The sequence below is a fragment of the Phalangium opilio genome, unplaced genomic scaffold (assembly GCF_054372755.1).
Source record: "Phalangium opilio isolate 3A_F unplaced genomic scaffold, DU_Popi_V2 ptg000344l_1, whole genome shotgun sequence".
Lineage (NCBI taxonomy): Eukaryota > Metazoa > Arthropoda > Arachnida > Opiliones > Phalangiidae > Phalangium > Phalangium opilio.
In genome coordinates, this window is record NW_028324227.1 from 3,082,777 (window position 1) to 3,106,686 (window position 23,910).

Here is a 23,910-nt window from a genome sequence, read left to right on the forward strand (position 1 = left end):
AAATGAGAATATCATAGGTTCGGTCTATAATTCAAACCCGTCTGGTTTTAACATGGGCGTCTATGGGAGGGGACCAGTTTTTTCAACGTTTTTGGCAATATTAGTGCATCTACTGGTTCAAATCTCTTGAATTTTTAATGAGACGTGTATTGAAAGGTTTGATATTATCCTGTAAAATTTAAAGTCTTCAGCTATAATACTTTTTTTATAAAAAATAAAAATCATTACATTGAAGGATTTATTTCTCTACTATGTGATGATTTTTATTTTTTATAAAAAAAACTATTATAGCTGAAGACTTTAAATTTTACAGGATAATATCAAACCTTTCAATACACGTCTCATTAAAAATTCAAGAGATTTGAACCAGTAGATGCACTAATATTGTCAAAAACGTTGAAAAAACTGGTCCCCTCCCATAGACGCCCATGTTAAAACCAGACGGGTTTGAAAGTTTAGACCGAACCTATGTGACGCGCCGTATTCGCGAGTTAACATGTAAAAAAATCGTTTGGACGGGCTTCTAGAGCGCGTGCAACAAGCGTGCGTGATCAAGTGGGCTATGGTAGAAGACTACGGTCGGTAAGTTGGCCCGATGAACAATAGCCTCCATGCGGTGGTTGGCCCAATGAACAGTAGTCTCCATGTGGCGGTTGGCCCAACATCGCGTTGGTCTTTATGGTCAACCTCCAACATCCACCACCAGAGGGAGGCACCTCCTGGAGGCTGTGGGTGGCCGAAGTTGCGGGATTAAGGGATTGCGTTGCGGCCGGAGAATTTTCCTTGGCCTTTTCTTTGTTTCCAATTGGAATATTTTCGAATTAAATACCAGTGAAATAACAATTTAACTAATTTAGTATAATGACGGATGTTTTGGATATCGATGCGGAAGAATTCGAAGTCGATGAAGAAGGAGATCGTAAGTTTTTTAATGTTTTTATAAGCTTAATCAGGTAGCCAAGGCTTAATGAAAAGGATAAGTTTCTTCTTAGTGAATATGAAATTATGAATGAATGATTATGATAGTGGTGTTCCTAATGACGAAAATAAACATTGCGAAACTGTTTAGATACAATAATTTGAATTACTTACAGAAAGTGTTCAGAAACTGAAAGAAAATGTTAAAAAACGAAAAGGAAGAGGGTTTGGTTCAGGTAATGATTACAGACTTGTAGTTAGTTGTTAAAGGGTGACACATGTAGAGAGTGATGTGGTTCACTTGACCAATTTCCTCAATTTTTAGATGGCACAGCCAGAGAAAAGATTCAAGATTATGAAGCAATGGATGTGGAAGATGGGGATGAACCAGGTCCTCAGAGATGTATGTTGCTTTCAAGAAAATAGGTTAATAACATTGCTAAGTTTCATGTTACACTTACTCTTGTAGCCGTTGAGGGTTGGATTTTATTTGTAACTGGAGTCCATGAAGAAGCGCAGGAGGATGACATGTATGACAAGTTCTCTGAATATGGTGCCATCAAAAATCTTAATTTAAATCTGGATAGAAGAACTGGTTTCCTTAAAGTATGAAATAGCTGAAAGTGATTTGTGAAATGTTCTTAAGTTAATTAGGGTAATAATTTTCAATTAGGGCTATGCCTTAGTGGAATTTGAAACATTTGAAGAAGCCCAAAATGCTTTGGAAAACCTGAATGGATCAGAAATTCTTGCTCAGTCCATTAATGTTGATTGGGCCTTTGTAAAAGGACCAATCAAAAAGTATGTCAATTAGGATAAGAAGTATTATAAAGAAGAAAAGCTAATGTGGAGTATTTTTTTTAGAAAAAGACACTCAAGCCATCGCAGAAAACGCTAACCATCTTCACTTTAATCATTCACAAGTTTCATATTTTGTAAAAAAATAAAAAATAAAGAATAAATGTACTTTTCATGTGTCTACAAAAATAAGCCATGTTTTTATTTCCAAAATTCGAATAATTTCAGTTATGTAGTTAATAATGGTTTTATTACAATGAACTTATACTTTATTTACAATTTATTGAATTTAAACACGTAAATGTTCTCTCTTCAGTAGTGCTTATTTCTATTCCCTTGGATGTCACAATTCGGTTCAGCCTCGCCCTCAACATCTTTCGAAATGATTTGAATTGAACTGAACTGACTTCTTTTGTTCAGGAAAATTTTGTAAGTTCAAGATGGAGTCGTAGGCTTCGACGCTAGGAAATCGAGATAAAGTTTGCTTTAATTTATAGCGGATTATTTTAGAGTATTACAAAGTATTATCAAGGTAAATTGCTAATTTATTTTATGATTTTATTCCGGATCAAAATAATACAACGATTATCTAACCATAATTATAAAAAGGCCTACTTTAACTGATGATAATTTTTGACTTGGGTAAACGTTAAGCCTTGGCTTTTCATTGGAAAGTATCGTAAATTCGTAAGGAGAGGGGTTTATGTTGGTGAAATTTAACTAATATCCCTCGATTTTTGCAAAGCTATTCATTAAGATCGCATGAATTACTGGTAGGCCTACAGTGCAGGATCATTTTAAATTTTTAGTTAACAAAATAATAACGTGAAAGTAAATGACAGATTATTATCCAACATGGTGAGTGTTGAGAACCACTTCTTGGTGGTGCTAATAAATGTGAAAAAAATTACGCACTGCTCTGAGCTTCGAAGTACTTACTCTTAGACTTTTATTTTTAATCTCTACACAAGAGAGAATACTAGATATATTTTAAAACTTGTTATACCTTTTGTATTGTGGGAGCACTTTAGTCATTATCTCTTTTGTCATGGTTCTGTGGGTAAAACACATTGACCACTCATGGAAGTGTCATTTCTGTGGCTGACATGTTATGCCAGAAATTCATGATATAACCCAACTAACTCCGAGGTTATATCATGAATTTCTGCTTATGCCAAGTCTACAAGTAAAATTGTGGTTTCATTATAGTTTTTAATAACTACAGAAAAACCATAGCTATTTTTTTATAAATAATTCTAGCTGGTTTATGTTACTTAACATATGATACTTTGATTAAAAATATACATTCCTAGTATTTTTAAGATACTAGACATATATATTTCAAATGAAAGGCTGTTTTGGGGAAACTGGGAAGCCTTAGTCAACACTTGCCACTTTTAAATGAGTAATCTTTCTTAGAAAATCATTTTCAACTCATTAGCTATTAGGTCTTGTCTTAGAATTTTTCTCTCAAAGTTAGTCTCAATCCTACTGCTTAAACCAAAGCTGTTAGTCTGTTTCCAGAATATAATTTATATTTATTTCTATATCTTTTTTTCTCTGTAGACGTGTGAAAGGCGGATCTGTCATTTCAAATCATCAACACCACAGCTCTATCTTTCAGGATGTTTGTTAATAAGTTTCAAATTGCCCTTCCGCTCGGGCTTCGCTTTTAAAAACAATCACTCGCTATAGTTTAAGTTTTTAAAACTATAACAGTCACGCGTCATATTTTATATCTTCGTTAAATTGTGAATCTCTACATTTGTACATTGTCGGGAAAATGTCTTTCTCAAATGGAACAACACCCTTGGCTCTCCTTCTTTTGGCTACTGCTCTTCTAGTGGTCTATGCACCGGCTGAAGGACAAGGACTTAAAAAAGGGTTACCGGGTATGTAAAGTTTTATTATTTCATTCAGGGGATATCCATAAGTTATGTCGGAAAAAATTTCAGTGGGGATTAGAATTTATTGTATTGCAAAAATTCTAAGAATCAAATAGTTTTGAAGGGGGTAGTGTGATATGGTGGTACAAATTTATTTTGGTAACTGTCATGGCCATTTATTGACAAAAATGTAACAACTCTCATAGAACTTTATGAAAAACCACAAATATTTAGGCGAAAAATGTAAATTTTCAAACACCAACTTTTAGATATTTTTCCGAAATTTAAAAGGGTCAGTTAGATTGCAACTAAAACTGCGCATCTGGTTACTTTCATATCATTAAATCCTAATTTTATTATATCTACATATTAAGGAAATTTTTCCACGAAAGTGTTTTTATATTAGTACCTACAGGCTTAGAAAGTACCTAAATTACACTTAAAACCCCAATCTTCTATGGGGAATTATGTCCATTCAAAGCCTTTAACCTAATATAGCAATTATTGATCCAAGAGCTACCCCTCAACCTCAATATCCTGGCGGCTATTTCCCAAAATTTTTCCTCCTTACTCAAAAGTATAATCGTGATTCTAAGATCGTGATATAATCATTTTTAAAAGGCGCAATTTTTAGGGAGGTTTTTTTTTTTGTGCTACAAAACGGCAGCGTTTGGCCCTAAATTTATTATATTCTCTAGTCGTCGTTCCTGGGTTTTTGGGCGTTTGCGCCACGCCATAGGCCTCTTCCAATAATACCCGCTTATAAATAAGATGGCGAGAAGAATCCATCCTACTTTTTCTTGCGCTAGTTATAATAAGTTTCTCATAATGTTTCAGCGCCCCTTGAAAGCTTACATACTCCTTGTTAGTAGTTTAGAAAAATTGTTGTATGGCTTCATTCATGACTCACATTACCATGCCATTTCTGAAAGGTGGGGTCTTTGTTTTCCCCCAAAAATGTTTTATTTTACTATATATATGTAACTATAACAATTGGAAGGTTTTAAAATGTATCAGTAGTGAAAGGGTTTAAAAGCGACCCTATTCAAATTGCATTTACATTCCCGTGTTTGATAAGTATCAAAATTAATTTTCAGTAACAAAATCATCTTCATTTTGACGGCTTTGATAGATTATTTGATTTCCTCATTTGGTTAATGATTTAGAATGAAGATTACCTACCCTTAGAATTTATGGAAATTTTTGACCTATTATTTTATTTTGAAATTCATCGGGCGTGGTTCTATATATGGTGCGCATTAAGTGGGCTAAAGAAATTCCCTACCCCATTTCTTAACTTTAATCTTTGAGAGCGTCCCATACCTATAAGCTTTTCAGCCTGTAGTAGATAGCTGTTGAATAACACTCACAAATGACTGGCAACAATTGTCCGCACGTTATCTATAGTCTGTCCATAAATTAACCTATTTTGGTTTTGAATTTTACAATTTGAAAATCAGTTTTTACTCCTGGAACCTTCCAATAATTGAAGTTCAATTCCACTTTGTCTTACTCTTATAGTAATCAAAATAGGCCTGGGAAGCATCGAAACCCCCCCCCCCCCCAGTAAATTCGTAGTTTAATCAAGAAGAATTTAGCCCCTAGATCAATATTTCTTTTTGTCACGATGAAAGTTCTCACTTTCTTCGAGTACATTTGGTCAAGGAACACAGTTTTCTACTTTTGCTCTGCTCTGCTCTAATATAACGGTACGAAATAACTTCTTGTTAGACATTTTAGTCCGAGTCTTCCGCGCCAATATTATTATGGCGCATTTCTTCCCCTTTATTTTTCGTCTCCCTTCCTTTTCACCTTAAAAGGCAGAAGAAGAAAAAGACAAAGAGAAAGAGAGAGAGAGCTTCGAAAAATAATAAAAAGAAAAAAGAAGCTAAAACAAAAGTCTACCTATCATTCTCTAACGAACTATTTGTTTTTTCTTTTTTTAAATTCTTCATTTGTCTCAAAGTGGATTTTCGTGTCTACTTTGATTTTCTTTTCCCCTACCTTCGCCCCCCTCCCCATCACAACGCCACTTCCCCAAAGTTGGCCCCTCTTCTATTCTGAAACGTTTGATGGCACGCTGTCTGGGTGGTTGTACATGCGAGTCTTCAATGCATACAGATTATAAGAATCATTGTGCGCTCATATATCCCATGTTAAATTTTATGCTGGTTTTGTAGGCCGGGCTTGAGAACTTACTATCCGTCATGCCTCATAATTCTGACGTCTTTCTAACTGTGATTTCATTTGGTTAGTATAGCAGCGCGTGGCCAGTTAGATTATTAGCTAGGTAAAATTCGTCATACATAATGAACAGATTAGTATAGCTCCTCCCACAAAATTCGCCTAGATGCCTTGAGAAAATGGTTACACAATTATTCCTAGTAGATTTATGTATTCCTCATATTATAATTAGGGTACCTTATCCAGTACCAATCAAATGTCAGAAAAAGAAATCAGTATCAAAAGGGGAGTGAACGAAATGACGAAATATGTTCATAGGGCCTCAAAAATTGACTTGAAATTATCAGGGAATTTTGGGAAATTTGATTATCTAGGCACCCTAGTTCTTGTTTCAAACTGGCCTTCATTATGGCATTTTATATATCAGTATCAACTTTCTTTCTTGAATAATTAGAATTCATTTTATTTTTTAAAAAAATGGTTGAAATATAGGCCTTTTAGTCTTGAAGTTTTTCGATTAAATTGGCACCGTAATTAGTCCACGCCCTTGGAAACTAAATGAGAGCTTAATTGAGTTTCTCTCCGCACATTGTTTAATTTGGCATGCGTGGGCGTAGTCTCACTAAATACCGCCATTGTTTTTTTTTTATTCTCCTTGGCTGGACTTTCAAACGTGATCCATGTAGAGGGGGATATGCAGAGTAGGGTAGGGTCATTGCTCGAGGTTATACAGTGTACAGGGGGAGAAAAAAAAATAGACCTATCGCGCGTATAAAATTTAACTAAAAGCGAGCTCGTGACTTTCCGGTTTAATCGATAGACCATAATATCAAGAGCAGGTGTTTAGTACTTTCTGCATGATTGCTTTTACAGAAATAATGATAAATAATCTTTATTTTTGAATCATGCCATTATTTGACGTTTCCTCTATACCCATGCTTAAAAATTTAGGCTTTGCTTATTTCCTTAGTCGTTGAAATAATCACCTAAATTCTGATTTAATAAAAGTCATTCAAATCATTCGAAGTCACCAGTCTTTAAAATCGTACAAATCATTTCCAAATCTTTCAAATCAAATAAATCGAATCCAAATCATCGTAAAATCGTGAAAAATCTCCCTAAAATCATTCAAAACGGCTCCAGATCAGTCAAATCATTCTTAAATCATTGAAATCATCAAAATCAATAGTGATTTCAAATATCTGATATGTAATGACGGCCCCCTCGCCTATACTCCATGTTAAAATTAAGATCAGGCATTAGACTAAAATCGGAGAAAAAATTCCTCATTCTAGGCCTATAATATTGAAGTAATATAGGGTGAAAAAAACCTTTTGATTTTTACCTGCCTAGGATAAAAATTTCTTACCCCCTTACCGTAAGGTAACTTAGTTAAAAAGGAAGAAGAGCTTTCGATTTATTATCGATTTTTAACTAGATAAAATTCCTTTCTTTTTCTTTTTTCGTCGCTTTTTTTCTTTTGGGAAGTCAGGAAGATCTCATTTGGCAAGCGCTCTTCCCCAGTATTTTTCGCGTATCCCCCAAGATCATTCCTTTAATTATGTACAATTGAATTTCTTCTTTTCGGAATTTTCGGATATATTTCGGGGATACGCGCACGCGATTCCCTCGGGATAACTAAAGCTAAAACTGAAACAAGTCTTCTTTCCTAGTCTTCTTTATTTATCCTTCTCTTTCCTTTCCTTTTACTATTTCACAGTTTAGGAAGAGATCGAAATAAAAAGAAAGAAAAATAAAATAAAGAATCTCGAGAATTTCGTTAATTAAAAATTTGAATCCTTTGATACGTGGGATAAAAAAAAATAAACTCAACTTAATTCCGATTCTTAATTCCCTTGATTAATGAAATATCTTTTTATTTGAAATTTAAAAGGATGTACCTATAGAGCTATTTCAGTGGGGGAAAAATTTCGTCTGCTACGAAAATTGGGCCTGCCTTTGGCGGACCAGGGCGGCCATTTTGTGCAGATTTTCTCTATGGGCAAATAGCATTGGTGACGTAGCCATTACCCCCTCTGAAATAGCTCTATATACTCGGTTTGTATTTGAAGTATTTTAGATTTTTGATCGAAGGTTTATTTTTTTGGTAGAAGTCCCTTTTGAAGCTATTTCTGAATGCACTAAATATTTTAAAGGATTGAAAGGTTTCGGATGTAATTAAACGTTTTTTTCTTTCTAATTTTAATTTAATTTAATTAATTTCGTACTTGTAATGAAAGGATGTTATCAAAAGCAGCGCGTTACATTTTACCAGTATGGTTTCTGAATTAAAAGTTTGTAGTTTAATATAAGTTTTTTCAATTAAGGATGAAGTCGTATAGGGTCAAATTAAAGCGGTGGGATAGTTGACGCTTATATAATAACTAGGAAATGTTAGACCCCCTCTATGATACTATAGTCCATCTACGCTTCTGAAGGTGCAAAATATGTAGGTAGACAAATGGTATAGTGCACCCTATTTTTTTTAAATCAATCTGATCTATAGCAAAGGTTAGATACGAACGTTTTCTTATTGGAAAATCGATAAATTGAAGTTTGAAGGTCTTCCTTCGTCTCTAAGGTGGCGCCACCGTCTTTATGAACGTTTGGGGGATCGAACAATGCATTTAATTTATACACGGAAACACCTAAAGCCAGTTTGACCACTTAAAGTATAAACTAGACTCTTGAAAGTATTATTACACTTAGACGCTCCAATAAATATTTATATTATTTTTAACGCTATAGCGTTCCTGTCTAACCCCAAAAACAATGAGTGAAAAGCGTACGTTCCTTTGCAAAATGTTAATTGAGTTTAACTTCCTTGGATCGATTAATTAAGTTAATTTAGTTTCAAACTCTAAGATATTCTCCCCTCGTTTCTCAGCCTGAGTCAAAAGAAAATTTCTTCTTAAATAAAACATTAAGTATGACTAGTATCAAAACCATTAAAAGCTCCCTTTTTTCTTGGAACCTAGTCATTTTTAGTGGTACACCCGATCTCTCTATACATGCATAAGAGGACGTCATTAATTACCCGAAACTTGTACGAGATTTCTAAATATCTGGGCGAGAAAATGGCTTTTTGATAATCCCTTGGGTTCTTTTTTTTTCTACCTCGAGATTGATGTCGGGAATGTTTTGACTTGGATCTTCGCGGAATTTTTAGTCAAAGGAGGAATAATCTTTTTTCCTTTAAAAATAGACCATTCCAGTAATTCCAGAAGAGGTGCAAACACCATAGGGGCGTGGCCGTCTTCTTGGGTTATTTCCCACGCGCCTAGAAGCACCGCTAGAGACAGTGAGGCCTCCGTCTCTGCCGTTGCCTCTTGAGGCCATGGAAATAACCCAACTTGTGTCTTGGTCTCTCTGCAAGTTGTTAATGGAATGGTCTATTGGGTGGGCATCCATTAGGATTACTAGTCGCTTAAACATAGACAATTATTTTTCGTGAAAAGGCGTTTGCCCCTATGGGTTTTCTCTATACATTTTTCAAAATCTTAAAAAGTGTAGCTACATTGGCGAGCTATTGATAAATGATATAATTGGTGAAGTAGTTTCATGTCAGGGATTTCCCGAATTGGTAACTTATTTTTGAGATTAAGCAAGAACCTATATACGATCGGAGAACGTTTAAAGATGGAAATAGATTGTATATCGCCGTTCTTTTATGGGTTCTTGGTTAAAGGTCACAATTTAAACTAAATTAAAAAACTGTATTTTTAATAACGAAAGAGATTTTTTTTGTAATTTTGAAAAGGCCTTTCCTAGATCTAGCACTAAAACGGGCTAGAGAAATATCTCCCGTTTCTTAATTTTAACTGCGCATGCGCTTCAGGGTTGCCAGTAATTTATTATTAGAGCATCTCCTGTAGGTTTGGAATTGAATTATCACTGAATCGAACAGAACTCTTCAGTCTTTTGTAGATAGATTTTGAATTGCACCCATAAATGAACTGGCAACACTTTCCCATATAAAAAAGTTCAATTAATGATTTCCAAACATTTAATTACACACTACGCCCATAAAACTACCTGAAAATGTTTGATTTAAAAGTTAAGTGTTAACCCAACTTAATTCCAGAAACCCTAATACGGAGGAGCGTTACTTCGCTGCCTGTTACTGGGGTGCGTCGAAAGATGACGCGTGATAGAACAAAAAGAATGGTAAAAGGTTTAGGAAAGAAGTTAAAAAAAAAAATCATTTTTAAGTCTTGGGCGCTTTTTGACACGTCTTGGTGCGGTGCAACACTCGGCAACGCGCTCGCTCCTAATGAGGCGACGCCCCGCGACGTTTTTAGCAACGCCGAGCTAGTGACTTTGTTTCAAGCACATCCCTCCCTAAGAAAAGATTTAACGCTAAAAGTCGTCATATTTTACACACCATAAAGAAAATCTTTTTCCCTTCCCCGCCTTTTTCTCTTCACAACGTCTTGCACTGTTCTTTTTTCTACTGAAAAATTGTCCCGCCGCTAATTAACTGTAAAAAGATTCAGTCCCTCCATCACAAAAATGTCTCCCTTTTTTTCGGAAGAGACAATTTAGATTTAAAGGAAGGGTGACATGTTCAAGATTTTAATATAAAGATTGCCATTACCCTCTGTGTTGCCATCTTATTAACTTACATCTAAAGTTATAGCTGAGAGGTAGGGGAGGAATTAGACTTTAGTAACTTCAATGAAATCTATCGTGTAATGCACAATCTTTAGTCAGAAAATCCCATGACACGTGATTTTAGAACTAATTCTGGGTTTAAAATTAAGAAGAGCTTACTTTAATATAATTTTGTCGCCAAGTTTCCTTTTCTAATCTTTAAGCAAGTTCGTCGAAGCTTAAAATCTCTTAGTTTTAATCTCAGATGGAATATAAGATTATAATATTAATAATATATTAGTCTGAATCCATTTAATAATTCTTGAACTTTATTATAGATTCTAATATTCTACTAAATTTTTAATTCAAAAGAGCATTTAAAGTAATGAATATTTCAAATTAGAATCATCTAGCTACATTATTAAAGAAGATACTAGCAAAAAAATCAGGTAGCGTTCTTGGGATTAAATATCAGCTTTTTCCCCCTTGTAAAATTTATCTGTCGTTAGAGTAAGGTATAAGGACTTTTATTGGACAATTACTACCACGTGATTATGCAATCTATCATTCATTATCTTCACTTTTAACAATGTCTCCGAAATAAATCTTAATCAGTTATTTAGAAAGCTTAATCTCGTTACAGATTATATTAGCTGTAGGCTTATTTATCTCTCCAGCATGCACTTTATCCTATCACGAGGGAAGGGTTATAGAAAAGGCAGAGAACCATTGGTCGAAATTTAATGAATATCTATCTCGCTCTATACTACTCCAATTTGGGATCGAGTTCGGATTGGAACTTCCGTAACGCGATTCCGAATTTTCTATCTATCCTATTACGATTAGGTTTACTCTCTTAAGATCAATGATAATAAGCTATTGTTACTTTAGGCTCGTCTTATTGAACCTGATCCTGTCAATTATCTAACCATCACGTTTCTCGCTAAATAATATATATTTTGTTTTTGTTCTTTTATGTCATCTCTAAGTTGTTTTTGCCTACCCTTTTAAGTTTATTTGGAACACGAAAACCCCCTTTTGTTTTTAATCCTTGTAAGTGGCCCCGGGGTGGTTGGTCTACTTCTCTTTACCACTCCGGGTTGGGGTTTTCCACTATCCGACCGTGGTCGTTGAGACTGTGGACCGTGTTACGGATGCCTCGATGTCAGCCCTTGGTTTCAGTGTAAAATAACATCCGATATGGGGGCCCATCATAGACTTGGGGGAACCATCCTTTCTCGTTTGGTTGTTACTAACGCTGCTGTACTTGGATTGAATTGAGTTTTAAAACAGGAGACCGAGGGCGCGTGGGGAAGGGTCCGCTTGTAACTGAGGGGTTGGAAACTTAACGTTTTGTTTCCAATGGGAAAACAGGTGGAGGTTAATCTAGAATTAGATATGAAGTGCCTCTCACACATTTCCCCCTTCAATGTCGGGCTCAATACTCGTTATTTTCTTTTCTAAAAAAGATCTTCGACCTGGGCCTTCAAATTGCTACTCTAAAGGCGCGTTTTCAATCAAGATTTTTGGTTACGCTTTTCCCGCAGTTTTTGTGTCATTGTTGACTTCGTTGGTTATTACATAACCAAACGGAGTAAAATTGTACTTGAAAATCAAAATATGGAAGCAGAAGCTACGTTTTCAACGTAAAAAAAGGGGGTAGGCAACCTTCAAGGGGGTTGATACATTGTCATCCGTCTCTGCGCACTCTCTTGATACCAAAGACTACAGCGCAGGCGCCAAAAAGCGAGATGGAAGGCAAAGTTTTACCCCCCTGTCTTTCACTCTTATAGTCACATCGAAATGGTTGGTAACTTGGTACATTCAAGAATATTCAGTACACGACGTGCCAAACTAGTGCCGTCTAAAAAAGCAAGATTGAAAACGGGACTTCAGCCCCTTTTTTTCTCCCTTGAAAGCTTTCCGCTAATTCCAATTAAACTTTCTCTCCGAAAGCCCAGAGACTGCTTTTATCCCGTTTTCTAGCTTTCTACCTTATTTTTATTTTTATTATTTTTTTTCTGGAAAAACTCCTTTTAGTTGTTTCTAAAAACATTTTAAAAGCTTGCCAAACACGCTCCATTTTTACTAGCGGTAATTAGCGAAGTAAATATCACTGGGAATAGATTTTTGGGGAAAAAAATAAAATGAGTTAAAAGGTATATTTTAAAATTGTGTTGTTTTTAAATTTGACCGAGTAATTTTCACCTTGATTTACGTAAACACACAATTTGGGTTTCTATTATTTTTCTAAAAAGTGAAATAATACGTATTACGAGATTGGTATGGATTTAAAAAAAATACTTCGAGTTAAAAGTTACAGGGTTCTTACAAACTAAGGGATATATGGGGAAAAACCTGGAAAACTCGGGGTATATATGGGAAAAAAATCTGTAAAACTCGGGAATATATATGGAAAAAAACCCTGTAAAACTCAAGGAAATCGGTTTTCCGAAATTTGTATGAACCCTGTAGTTTATTCAAAACTATACCTGCCTGTCTAGCTTTAGGCTAAAATGTAATTAGTATTAAATCTGTCCCTAATCATATTTATGTTCAATTTTTAAACTTTTATAGATTTGAGGACGCTCCTCTTAAACCCTTAGGCTTTTCCTTTGAATTTCTATCAAAATGCGCCCTCTATCTCTGTCTCACTAAGCCCGTTGTTCCGAAAGAGCTTAGGCCTATCCCATCCGGACCATCCCACGTTGATAAAATTATTTATATCCATATATATTCAACCCTGCTCGTTTATGAGGCTTTTGAATATCATTAGGCGGGGCGCTGTAATTACCTCGGCACGCTTACGGGCACCACGTGAAAAGCAGCTCTCCTTTCGAATAAATTAGTAACTTTCTCTTCATCTCTCTTCTCTTTGCCTGATTATCCGCAGCCTCCCTGCAAGCGACCACCTATAAAACATAAAATAAAATTAAGAAGCAGAAGGAGAATAAAAAAATTTGGTATCATCAAAAAAGATTTCATTAGGGGTTTTTTTTTTCGTCTAAAATTGCCGCCGGTAACAATGAACATATCTCAACTTGTAAATAAGCTTAGCAGCCATCCCATGTATCGCGAAGTGAAAGGGAATTTAAACCATTTGAGAGGGAAAACGGTGTATGTCGGGTTTATGTTGTTTTTTCTGATTAAAAGTTTATTTTTTTTTGTGTGTGTTTTTGTTGTGACACCTGGGAGCCCAGCGGTCTTATAATTTCTATAAAGTCCTATATTATTCTTTAATTTCATGAAAAGTCCTATATTTTTGACTTAGTTTGGCATAAAATTTTTCAGTAATTAGCTATTTTATCGAGATCGTATTGACTAGGCCCCCGAAATTATATATATACTGCACCTTTATCTATCAGAGTTTTAACATACCATATTTTAGCCCTGAGTTTTAACAAACTATTAAATTAATTTGAGACAGATTTCCTCCAGTCCACTCTTATATAACCAGCCACAAAAGAAGAATTATTTATAATCGAGGGGTGGGATAAAAACTCAAGAGAGAGAAGAAAAAAAAAGAGTCATTAAACTGTTAATGGCTATTAGCAGCTGCGTTTCTCTCTCTCGCTCCTCTTTGACCCCTCTATCACCTTCCCTCCTTTTATATTAAAGCACTTTTGTGTGTTCTTTTTAGCCCATTATTGAATCTCTTCTTCTTCTTCTTCGTCCCTGGGAAGTAACATCGAAGAGTTTTCGAAACTATAAACGAGGGACGGACGAACGGGGGGAAGGAGAAAAACCATTTTATAAAAATAATGCACGCCTCTTTTGCTGCAGGATTTGAAACAATGATATTTTTTAAGGGTGGTCCCAATCCTTAAAGCTTTCGAAAAATGTATCTCGGATCGTTTTTAGATGTTTTTTCTTCTTTCCTCTTCCCCCTCTATCATCTCTCTCTCTCCTTAGTTCAAAAACTTACACCAGTTAGGTTGAGTTGGTGGCGGTTTATGATATATATCGTCTTGTCTTTTTTCATCTTTTGCTTCTTCTGGGTTTAATGGGTTACTTCGTTCGTTTATAAACATATAGTTTTGTTTTTTTTAGAGAGAAAGTTTTGGTCGTTTAGAAACTAAAGAAACGCCCGAAAGATTTGCCTTTGAAATCTGCTCGGCTTTTCTTCTATTGTTTTTGCTATGCGCGAGTATTATGTAGAAAGTTATGTCGCAGCGTTTTTACAAAGTTTTTGTCGTTTCTGGTTTCGGGGAATTTATTAAGTTATAAAATTTTACAACTCGAAAATATTACGAGTAATGTCAAGTTATGTAACGTTCCATGATAATTTTTTTTTTTTTTTTTTGGAGTTGTTATTTTCTTGAAAGCTTTTAGAGGGTAAAGTGATAGAGTATTCTGTTTATAAATTCAAAGGCAAATGGATACGAAAACTGAAAAGGTTAAAGCAAGTACTTTTTCCTTTTTTTAGACAAATATATCGGGGTTTAAGGATCGTCTTTTTTAATAGTATGATCCATTGATGAACATTTCAGTTGGAACCATGTTTCTATCAACAATATTAAAGATGATACAAGCAATTAAGTGTATACGTAATGGACACTACGAGTTGGGCTTCCCCGCGAAGCACTGGAAAGTAACCCTATTGGATGCCTAGTACCACATGACGGATTCGCCCAATAGGGATACTCCCAGTGCTTCTCGGGAAAGCCTAACGAGTAATGTCCTTTACGTACCATTACAAAAACTTAATTTAATTACTCATATCCTCTTTAATATTGTAGACAGAAACATGGTTCCATGCAATTGACATATTAATTTTTTACACGCTCTTTCGATTAAAAAAGAACAAATTTTATGGAGGATTATCCCTTAAAATCATCTAAAATTCTGTAAAAATTTCAAATGGAATTGGGGTCGACTCCGTCCTTATTTGGCGAGTGCCCTTTTCAATAATTGTTTTTACTTAATTCGTTTCCCTCGATCCTTTCGAATGTCGAGCAATGGATGTCGAATAAGAACAAGATGGGGCGTGAATTTTCTACCGGAAATGAAAAAAAAAAAGGAAAAATCTGAAAACGAAAAGGGCCTTTTAAAATAAGAGAATGGGAACAAAAGCCCTGCTATTCGATCGACGTATACTCTTCTTATACTTCCCCATCACCCCCTGTTTAATCTTATTTCTCTTCGTTTTCCCATTTCCTATTCGGAATTTGCTGACCCCTCTACTCTCTCTCTCTCTCTCTCTCCATCCTCAATTCTTCCTAGCTGCCATGGAGGATGGACCAGGAGACGATACTCTCGATTTTAACACCTATTATTATATCTTATATTTAGAACTCTAGTGGCAAAGAGACCAATAATAAGCGTGAAATATTGAGTACATATGCTCTTTCTTTTCTACTAATTTCATTTAACTCCTTTCTAATCTAACCTCTAATTTAATACAAGATTAACTGTAACGGAACTTACTAATCTAGTTTGCATACCCACGCTTAAGTTAAATTCAGTCCTATAATTTCACCCCCCCCAAACAATTCTCCTTTGAATCAAAATTACTTTAAATATATATTCTTTAAAATATTTAATATTTTATTTTTTTTTATTTCTAATGTTCAAGCACACTCCCAAGGCCTCATTTTTAGCATCATCTCTTTACATTTAGTCTTATATAAAATCCATTTGAGTTTTGTATCTTCTTCGACTTCTCCATCCTATATGGTTCTTGGGCTTCCTCTATCTCTATCTCTATCTCCCTCTCCTCTTCCATCCCTTTCTCCATATCCTTTTCTTTTACCATCTCATCGAAGTCCTATCGTTTCTTTTCTCGCGGACCGATTCTGTACTTTTACTACTACTGCTACGAAGTAGAAGGCGGATTTTAAAACTATATGTCCGAGAGGTACAGAGATCTTTTTTGCCAAGAACCCTAATCTCGTAGCTTTGCTACTTTTCGTGTAAAACGAGAAGTCTTTTCTTCTCTTTCTCTCTCTCAGTACAGATCTATTTTTAGGCATAGTTTTTGGACTTTTTCCGAATTCTCGATCCGAAAAAGAAACTGAGTGGTGAGTGGACGACATTGGGAATTATTGGGTAACAATTTTTGAAGATATAAAATTACTTTCGAGATGACGTTGGCTCAAAAATCTTTTACTCTCCTTATTCCGAAAGGATTTTGAAAGTCCCCCTTCCCCCGGTTCTCTCTTGTCGAAGTTAGCTTTTGCAGTTGCGAGGGGAATATATTTTTGCAAACTTTTTATTTCGAGCTATCGCTTTCTTTCTATTTGGCGAAAAATTCTTCGTACGCTTCGGAGGAATTGGGTCATGAAATGTAGAAAATTTTCGGCATCCGACTTTTGGAGCGATTTGATCTCCCCTAGTGATTTTATTCCTGTTTTATCGCAAAGCCTTCTCTAAGAGGAGCAGATCCTTTTGACTGCGAGGATTTTTAACTTCCACTCTTAGCGTACGTCCGATAAAATGATTTTTACTGGGATTAAATTCTTTCCTGAGAATTTTCTTAATTACTTTTAGTTCTAATTAGACTATGTGTAGACGAGAAGAATATCTGGAAATACGATTTTTTTATATTTATAGTGATTTTATAATTACTTAATTAACGAAACGGCTTCTATGTCTAAGATTTAACTACGTTAATTCAGTTTTCGATGCAGAGGCAGTAGATTATATCCCACTTTAACTACGCGCTTCTCTTCTATAAATTAATGTGGCAATATTTTACTTTTCTAAATTGCCACTGCAATATTATTCAACGCATATCTACCCTCTAACCAGGTAAAAGGCTTGCTAAAAAGACCCTGTTTACCTTACGAAACGAAGCTTGTCGGATTTAAAATTAGGTTTGCACAAGGGATCTATGCAATATGGACTTTGGTCGGTATTATGACGAAATGACGTTGTGTTTTTCTTCATAAAACTGTTTACTTTATATCTAAAACTCTAAACGGCAATATGTTTACTAGATTTTAGCCGTCCACAAAAGCGGTCATATAATCCTTAATATAAAAACTGCGACCCAAATACCCAAAGCTATCAAAGTCTTGTCGGATTTCAACTCCCAAATGGATGCGAAACATGATATTTGATCGTTATAACCTAAAACATCGTAGGGAAATCTATAGTAAGCTTACGCGTAATCTGGCCTACCTGTCTAGCCAAAAAACCCTTTTTTGGAAAAATGTATATGGCTTCATATATCTTCTCTCTCTCGAATTCTAAGCCCTAAATATACTTTGGTTGAAAAATAAAATTTTGGCCTGGAAAATCCATTTGATATTTACGGCTTATTATTGCTTGCCTCCAAACTTTCCAATATTTTATTTACTCGCTGTATAATATACTTTTTTTATATCGCACAAAGGCTTAGGTTATACTAAAGGGTTATTTCAAGTTTTATGAAGAAAAAAAAAATAGTTGCTGTTCACGTGTTGATATTGCACCCGTATAGATTGGGCTATTATTGATTTGTTAGCCGCTCGTATAATAACAGTTATTTCAGTGAAATGGCCTTTTTTTCGGGGTTTTTTTTTTGTTTGTTTTGTATTTGAGGAATGGAGTTTGAAACATTGGATCGTAGAAATATTTTTATTGAGCCTTTGTTTGGTCCTCAATAATTTCTAGGTCTAAAGTTTATTGAAAAACTTCGTGAACTAAGGTATAGAAAATTATGGGCTATTATGAAAACTATGCGTTATTAAACCTGGTAAATAAATAACATGTAAATTAGGTTCAGAGAAATACCTTTCATTTACTAAAAACATGTGTTCCCATACATAGTTAAACCCAAGTAAATTCGTTTTTTTTTTAACGTAAACATTAATTACCACCTGCTTAAATTATAACCACATAATGTGTAAGTATAGGTCTGATGTAGGGACTTATTCGCTGCCCATGCAACACAAAATTAAAAAGATTGAATCGAAATCTTTCTTTGAAAGTTTCTCCTACAAACTGAAAACCAAATTGAGGCATCTGTGATTTATTCCTTAGTGGAGTCGAGTAAGGTATAGCCTTAGATATGTTTCGCCAATTCTGCCGCCAGGAAACGCCCATCCCCTTTTTATTATACCAAATACAGTTTCGATCCATACTTATGGAAAGTATGATAGCCTTATGCCTTAATATAATTCAAGCATTAGACCTAGACTGTTTTAAACAATCAATTGTATTGGTGCAACAATTACTTTAAAATTGAATTCCGTCTAGACTATGTGTGTCCTGTTAAATATTACTCTATCATTCAACCCTGATTGAGTTCATACCTTATGGCTTAAGTACGATAGACTGTACTCTCTATAAAGCATCGACACTTCATGGGTTTCGTCTCAATATTCCTTAAATTACGCAAACCCATAGAGCTACGCTATACTACGAGTCTAGTTGAAAGCTCCAGCATGCGCTTCATCGTTAAAGGACTCGATTTACACCCCTTATGGTATTCTAGTTTCCTAGCACCAGATTTTTTCTGCATATATATATATATACAGGGTGTTTCTGATAAGTCTACCACCTTAAATTAAGAGGGATGTTCTTTGGGTGCACGATTTTGAGTCGAAAAATGTAACTTCTATGACATGATTTTGCCTTCCGGTCCACTGTTTTCGAGTTATGATTTGAGTACGTGTTTTAGGGGTGACCCCTTAATTAATTCAATTATAAATCATTGTCTTAATCAGTTTCTTAATTAAATTTAAGGGGGTCATCCGTAAAATACTTCTTACAATCTTAACTTGAAAACAGTATCCCTTAGGGCAAAATGAAGATACACGTTACATTCTTGACTCAAAATCGTGCACCCAAAGAATATCCCCCTTAAATTATGACAGATTTATCAGAAACACCCTGTATAGTTACTGAAAATGGCCAAGATCCACTTTACGCAAACGACGCTGATTTTGGAAAGAGAAAAAAGAAAGAAAGAAAGAGTGAACTGAATGATGGTCCATATAGTGTTCTTCCATCCCAAGCGCTAAGGTATATCTACATATATATATGTTTGGTATATAAACCCAATTTTATTCAAGCTGATATATACGCCGCTTGGATCCCTTATCGGTCCAAGTTGGGCCGTTTGTATCCTTGAGATTGGACACTTTTGCCTGTTGCCCGATTCTTCCCTCGGGATGATTTGAGTACAACCATGGCCATGGCGCTATGGCTGGTGCAACTTCTCTTTCTCTCCTTCGCTATTTATTCTCTTGTTTTGGTCCTTATGCGCCCTGGAAGAGGCTGCGGATGCGAAATCGGATAGGATGATGCGAGGGAGTTATTTTTTGTTTTTTATAGTTTCTGACTCTACTTTTGCTCCTTGCTTTCTGCCTCTTAGAATCCCTGTCTTCTGTATTGCGAGTCTAAACTATATTTCCGATAATAACCTCATCGTTCGGGGTTAGGTACGTCTGGGTTTTTGGTTTGCGATTTTGATATGCCCAACTTTCAAATGATGGGAGGGCTTTCTTTAGGTATAGATTACAGATTTGTTTTCCATCATGGACTTTCTCCTGTATATATATTTATTTATATTTAGGTATATGCATTTGGATGAACCCTTTTTTTGTCCCAGTTAAATCTGTTTCAATGCGGGTTTGTTTAAAACTAAAACGTTTTAACTGAAAATTTTACTAGTTTATAGTTATGATAATACTTGCCAAACACATAATTTCTTCAATCAATCAATCAAATAAGAGAATTTTTAGAAGTAATAGTAATTAATGAACGTTACCGATCTATGTTTCATATAAAATCGAGTTAAATTTTCGCATTAAATTAATCAAGAGCAAATCAACTATAGGAGTAAGGGTCATAGGGATAGAATTCCTACCTGGCGAGTGAGGTAATAATTGTTACGAGCTAGGGGGGATTATTATAACCGAGAATGGAATCCAATTTGCGAAGTTCTCTAATTTCCTCATTCTAAACCAATACCATCTACCTACTCTTCTTTGCCGCCAAAATTTCTTACGGCCTAGAGCAGCGCTGGAACAGATTTTCACTACAATAAGTTTTTCAATATAGAAAACTTGACCTAAGTTTGTTGTGAGTAGAAAATCAAAATCAACCCTTGCATCCATCCATAAGTTACTTGAATCTCGCTTTCAAAACTCTTTATTTATTTTTTTTTGAAAGTTGGTATCTATGGTATTTTTTATTCTCAGGGGGTGGTAGGGGTGGAACGGAGACCCGTATGATGGTGCATTTCAACGCGTAGAAAGGGGAAGAGAAAATCAAGGGGTATAGGTATTGGAATGATTGCTTGGCCTATAGCTCGTTTTCTCTTGGAATGAATACTTATTTCTATTCCGTTTTTCGGCACACGGGGCTCCTCTACCCAGCTCTTTGAAGTATTGTTTGCTTCCCTTATTGGAATTTTCTCCATCGCTTTTATTGGTAAAACAATCCCGGCATTGGTGACTGCCTTTTTTCCCACGTACTTTTCTCTATTCTACCGATTGACTCGAACCCTGAAACCCCTATGCTTTCGTTTTACCCCCTTATACTCTATACCGAGGGTTCGAACACTCGCCCAAATATCTATATATGTCCACTCACTGATCACTGTTCACTTCACTCATATTCATAATCAGTAGCGAAGCTCGTGGATGGTGCTAGTCAATGATTGATATCTCAAATATTGACATTAAACAATCACTCTTACGTTAATTGGAAAATATTATTCTTTAAAATTCCCAACTTGATTATTAGTATTTAATTCTCAACCTGAACTTTTCCAAAACAAGTTTTTTTATTATAAATACAAAGATAAATGTGTAATCTGTAGTTTAATCATAAAAGTACTTTTTTGAGCCTTTAAGTAACCCTTTAACACATTATTTCCCAAGTCCGTTCCGTTACGGGGAAAGTTTCAAATGTTCTACCCCTCATTCATCCTTCTCCATACTCCATCCGCATCCTTTTTCCGTTATGCTATCTCAGATTTTCTCTGTTATTTTTTTTTCTTTTACTCGCGTTTCTGGCGTTACTTGTAAATTGCCCAGCCGAACGATAAACTTCTAAACGATGCTAGCAGCTAGCTATTTTTTCCTACATGGGATACCTTCGTTAAAGACATACTACGGAAGAGAGAAAAGAGATTTTTTCCCTCTTCCTCCCTTCCTTACTTCCTTCATTTCTTCCTTTCCTTCATAGACCATGTTAGGAAAAAGATTTTTTTATCTAGATTTTTTTTTTTTTGCTCCGACACCTTATATGACTGAGGGGTTATACTCTCACACGTGGCAGTGAGTTCAGTTCATTTCTAGCGGAAAATACATTACCGTCAATGATATCTCTAATATCACTCTGAAAGTAACAGCGTTGCATTTTTTCTTCTTCTAACTTCATGCAGTACCACGAGAAAGCATTTTTTGGGTTTTTTTCTCGTTGGACCTTCTTTATCGCGATTCGCTTAAAGATACTAACCTAACGTAACGTTACTAACGTTATTATAGAAACGAGGTCTTTCTCTCTTTTCTATCTGGGAAAACTTTTATGACGTTCATAATGTCCGCTAACGCTTATTTTTATTACTACGAGTCTGTTGGGTTAGTTCGGTATGTAAGATACGGGGAACATACCATTAAGTAAATGATTAAATGGGTTTTCCTAAATTAAAGTAGATAACATTGTTTATTATTTACTTTCCGAAGCCCAGTTTGATGGCAAAAGAGAGACGACAAACTTTCTTCGTCCCTAGCTCATAATGTTCATGACCCAATAATAACATTACATTTTCTATATCAACACAATTTATCGCTATATTCAAAACGTAACGTATATAAATACCTTTTGTTGTTCTCGGTTGTGATCCCCATTTCTCCGCCATGCAGTATCTCTCTCGGTAGTCCAGTATTCCTATAAGGACACCCGGGGTTCGTCCGTCGTCTCTGACCAATCGCTCGCGTATGAACTGTATGACGGAATTAAAAGGTTTTTATAAAGCTTGGACTCTCTCTCGTGCTTGTAATAGTATCTTGGACCTCCGGCACGTGGCCAGACGCAACTTGGGTATGGGTAAACTAAGACTGGTGCCGTTCACTGCGTGCTGGGTCTGCGTACTTCGTAAATAGGGAACTATATCGCCCCCTATACGTCGTACAGCGAACTTTTAAGCTTTCGTTCGCGAGGTATTGCTCAGCTTGTATGCGCGCTAGGACTCCTGAGAGAGAAGGAACGGCCGGTATAAAGTGGGGAAAAGGGAAGGCGCTAGGATTCAGGGAGATTTCTCTTCTCCGCTTGGCCCCTTTCTCTGAAAACGTTTCACTGCAGGGTTTTTGACATTCAACCGCCGCTATCGGATGGAAGCGGAGTCGAACGGAATAGCTGCTCGCTCTTCGGGGCCTCGGCTAGAGTATTTGCATCGGCCGGTCTCCGCCCGCTTTCTCCTTACGACGTCCAAGCTGCCCTTTCCTTGAATTTAATCCTAGTATCTAGGACTTCTCGAGTAGCGTCCAGTTAACTTGGCAGTTAACGATAACCCGAGCGTTCTTTTTAAATACTCCGTATAGTCGTAACTCTCCCCCTTCACCATCCGTCTCCCACCCCTCGCCGCGATGATGACCCGACTTTTGGGTCAACGTGTCGGCCTATATGGTCAAGGATGTACTTTTTGGCTTAATTTGCTGGTCCTATGGCTTTGTTTAACCGTTACCGGTATATTCTCCGGACATAGACATTCTTGGTACGCTTGGGTACCCGGAGAACCGTGTTGCGGAAGACTCAGGCATCATAAAGGTAAATTTATGACGTTTTACTACTTAAAAAGATAAGTGAGATTGGAATATGTATATAGCTCGCTTTTATTGGCTTATATACGATTTAAGTAATTGGACGCAACTATATGGTATATTTTAAGTTAAGACTTAAATCCTATGCCTTTAGTAAGTTCTTAATTAATTAAACCTATAAATTGAGGGGGATTTTAGAATGAGGTTTATGATAAAGCCCAAAATATAGCCGCTTATTGCGCTGGCTTTGATACCTCCTTAAAATCTTGGCGTTATAAATCAACGTTTATGCAAAGCAGGGGTTCTATATGTACGTTTTGGGAAGAGTATACTGGCTTGATTCGAATAAGGGGTTTATAGAGAAATATGGAAAGCTTGATTTCCAATTTATAATAACCACGCACGGGTCCGCCGTTTTAGTACAATGCTATATAGGTAAATATGTACGCCAAGAGAGGACTTAAGCCAGCCGGCTAATTTGATGTACGACCCGCGCTATATCGTACTGCCCCAAAACCCCCTTATCAATATGGCCGCTTTGTAATATTTGCCCCTTTTAGGAGCGATTCCTAAAGGTTCATTTACTTCATCCCCTCTGCGAGAGTTCCATCGTTTTCGACTGTACAGAAGTACATATCTTATAGGTGAAATGACATTATTGGGATGGATCGCTTCATTGTATGTAAAGCGGAATCTAGTTCTAAATCGTGCTATATAACATAGAATTATTGTGTTTTGAATTGTTCATGAAATTAAAAATTTAAGACGCAGATATACCGGGAAAAATTACTCTATTCTTTAAATTCCATTGGATTGCTCTGAGATCACTCGCG

The 23,910-nt window shown here is 35.9% G+C and overlaps 2 protein-coding genes across 3 annotated transcripts in view; both read left to right on the forward strand.

Moving 5' to 3' along the window:
- The first annotated feature begins 723 nt into the window (after positions 1-723).
- On the forward strand, positions 724-1,908 carry tsu (40S ribosomal protein S12 homolog tsunagi). The gene is made up of 6 exons (XM_089860173.1): positions 724-919; positions 1,095-1,154; positions 1,244-1,321; positions 1,388-1,524; positions 1,592-1,719; positions 1,783-1,908. The coding sequence occupies exons 1-6, from the start codon at positions 862-864 to the stop codon at positions 1,814-1,816; spliced, it is 495 nt and encodes a 164-aa protein (XP_089716299.1). The 5' UTR covers positions 724-861; the 3' UTR covers positions 1,817-1,908.
- Positions 1,909-2,090: 182 nt separating this feature from the next.
- LOC149610097 (semaphorin-2A-like) overlaps positions 2,091-23,910 on the forward strand; it is a 115,435-nt gene continuing 93,615 nt past the window's right edge. Inside the window, exons 1-2 of one of the 2 annotated variants that reach the window (XM_089860162.1) lie at positions 2,091-2,248; positions 3,283-3,608. In XM_089860162.1, the coding sequence (XP_089716288.1) occupies positions 3,500-3,608 (109 nt within the window). In that variant the 5' untranslated portion in view covers positions 2,091-2,248; positions 3,283-3,499. Of the gene's footprint in view, positions 2,249-3,282; positions 3,609-22,633; positions 23,085-23,910 lie in introns of those variants that run through there. The other variant, XM_089860161.1, reaches the window with a different exon arrangement.

What these genes read in the sequence shown, in the direction of transcription:
- tsu (XM_089860173.1), top strand. Translation starts at nt 862, where the DNA reads ATGACGGATGTTTTGGATATCGATGCGGAAGAATTCGAAGTCGATGAA. An exon ending in AGGAAGAGGGTTTGGTTCAG is followed by an intron (nt 1,155 to 1,243) that starts GTAATGATTACA and finishes CTCAATTTTTAG; the next exon opens with ATGGCACAGCCAGAGAAAAG. An exon ending in GAAGAACTGGTTTCCTTAAA is followed by an intron (nt 1,525 to 1,591) that starts GTATGAAATAGC and finishes ATTTTCAATTAG; the next exon opens with GGCTATGCCTTAGTGGAATT.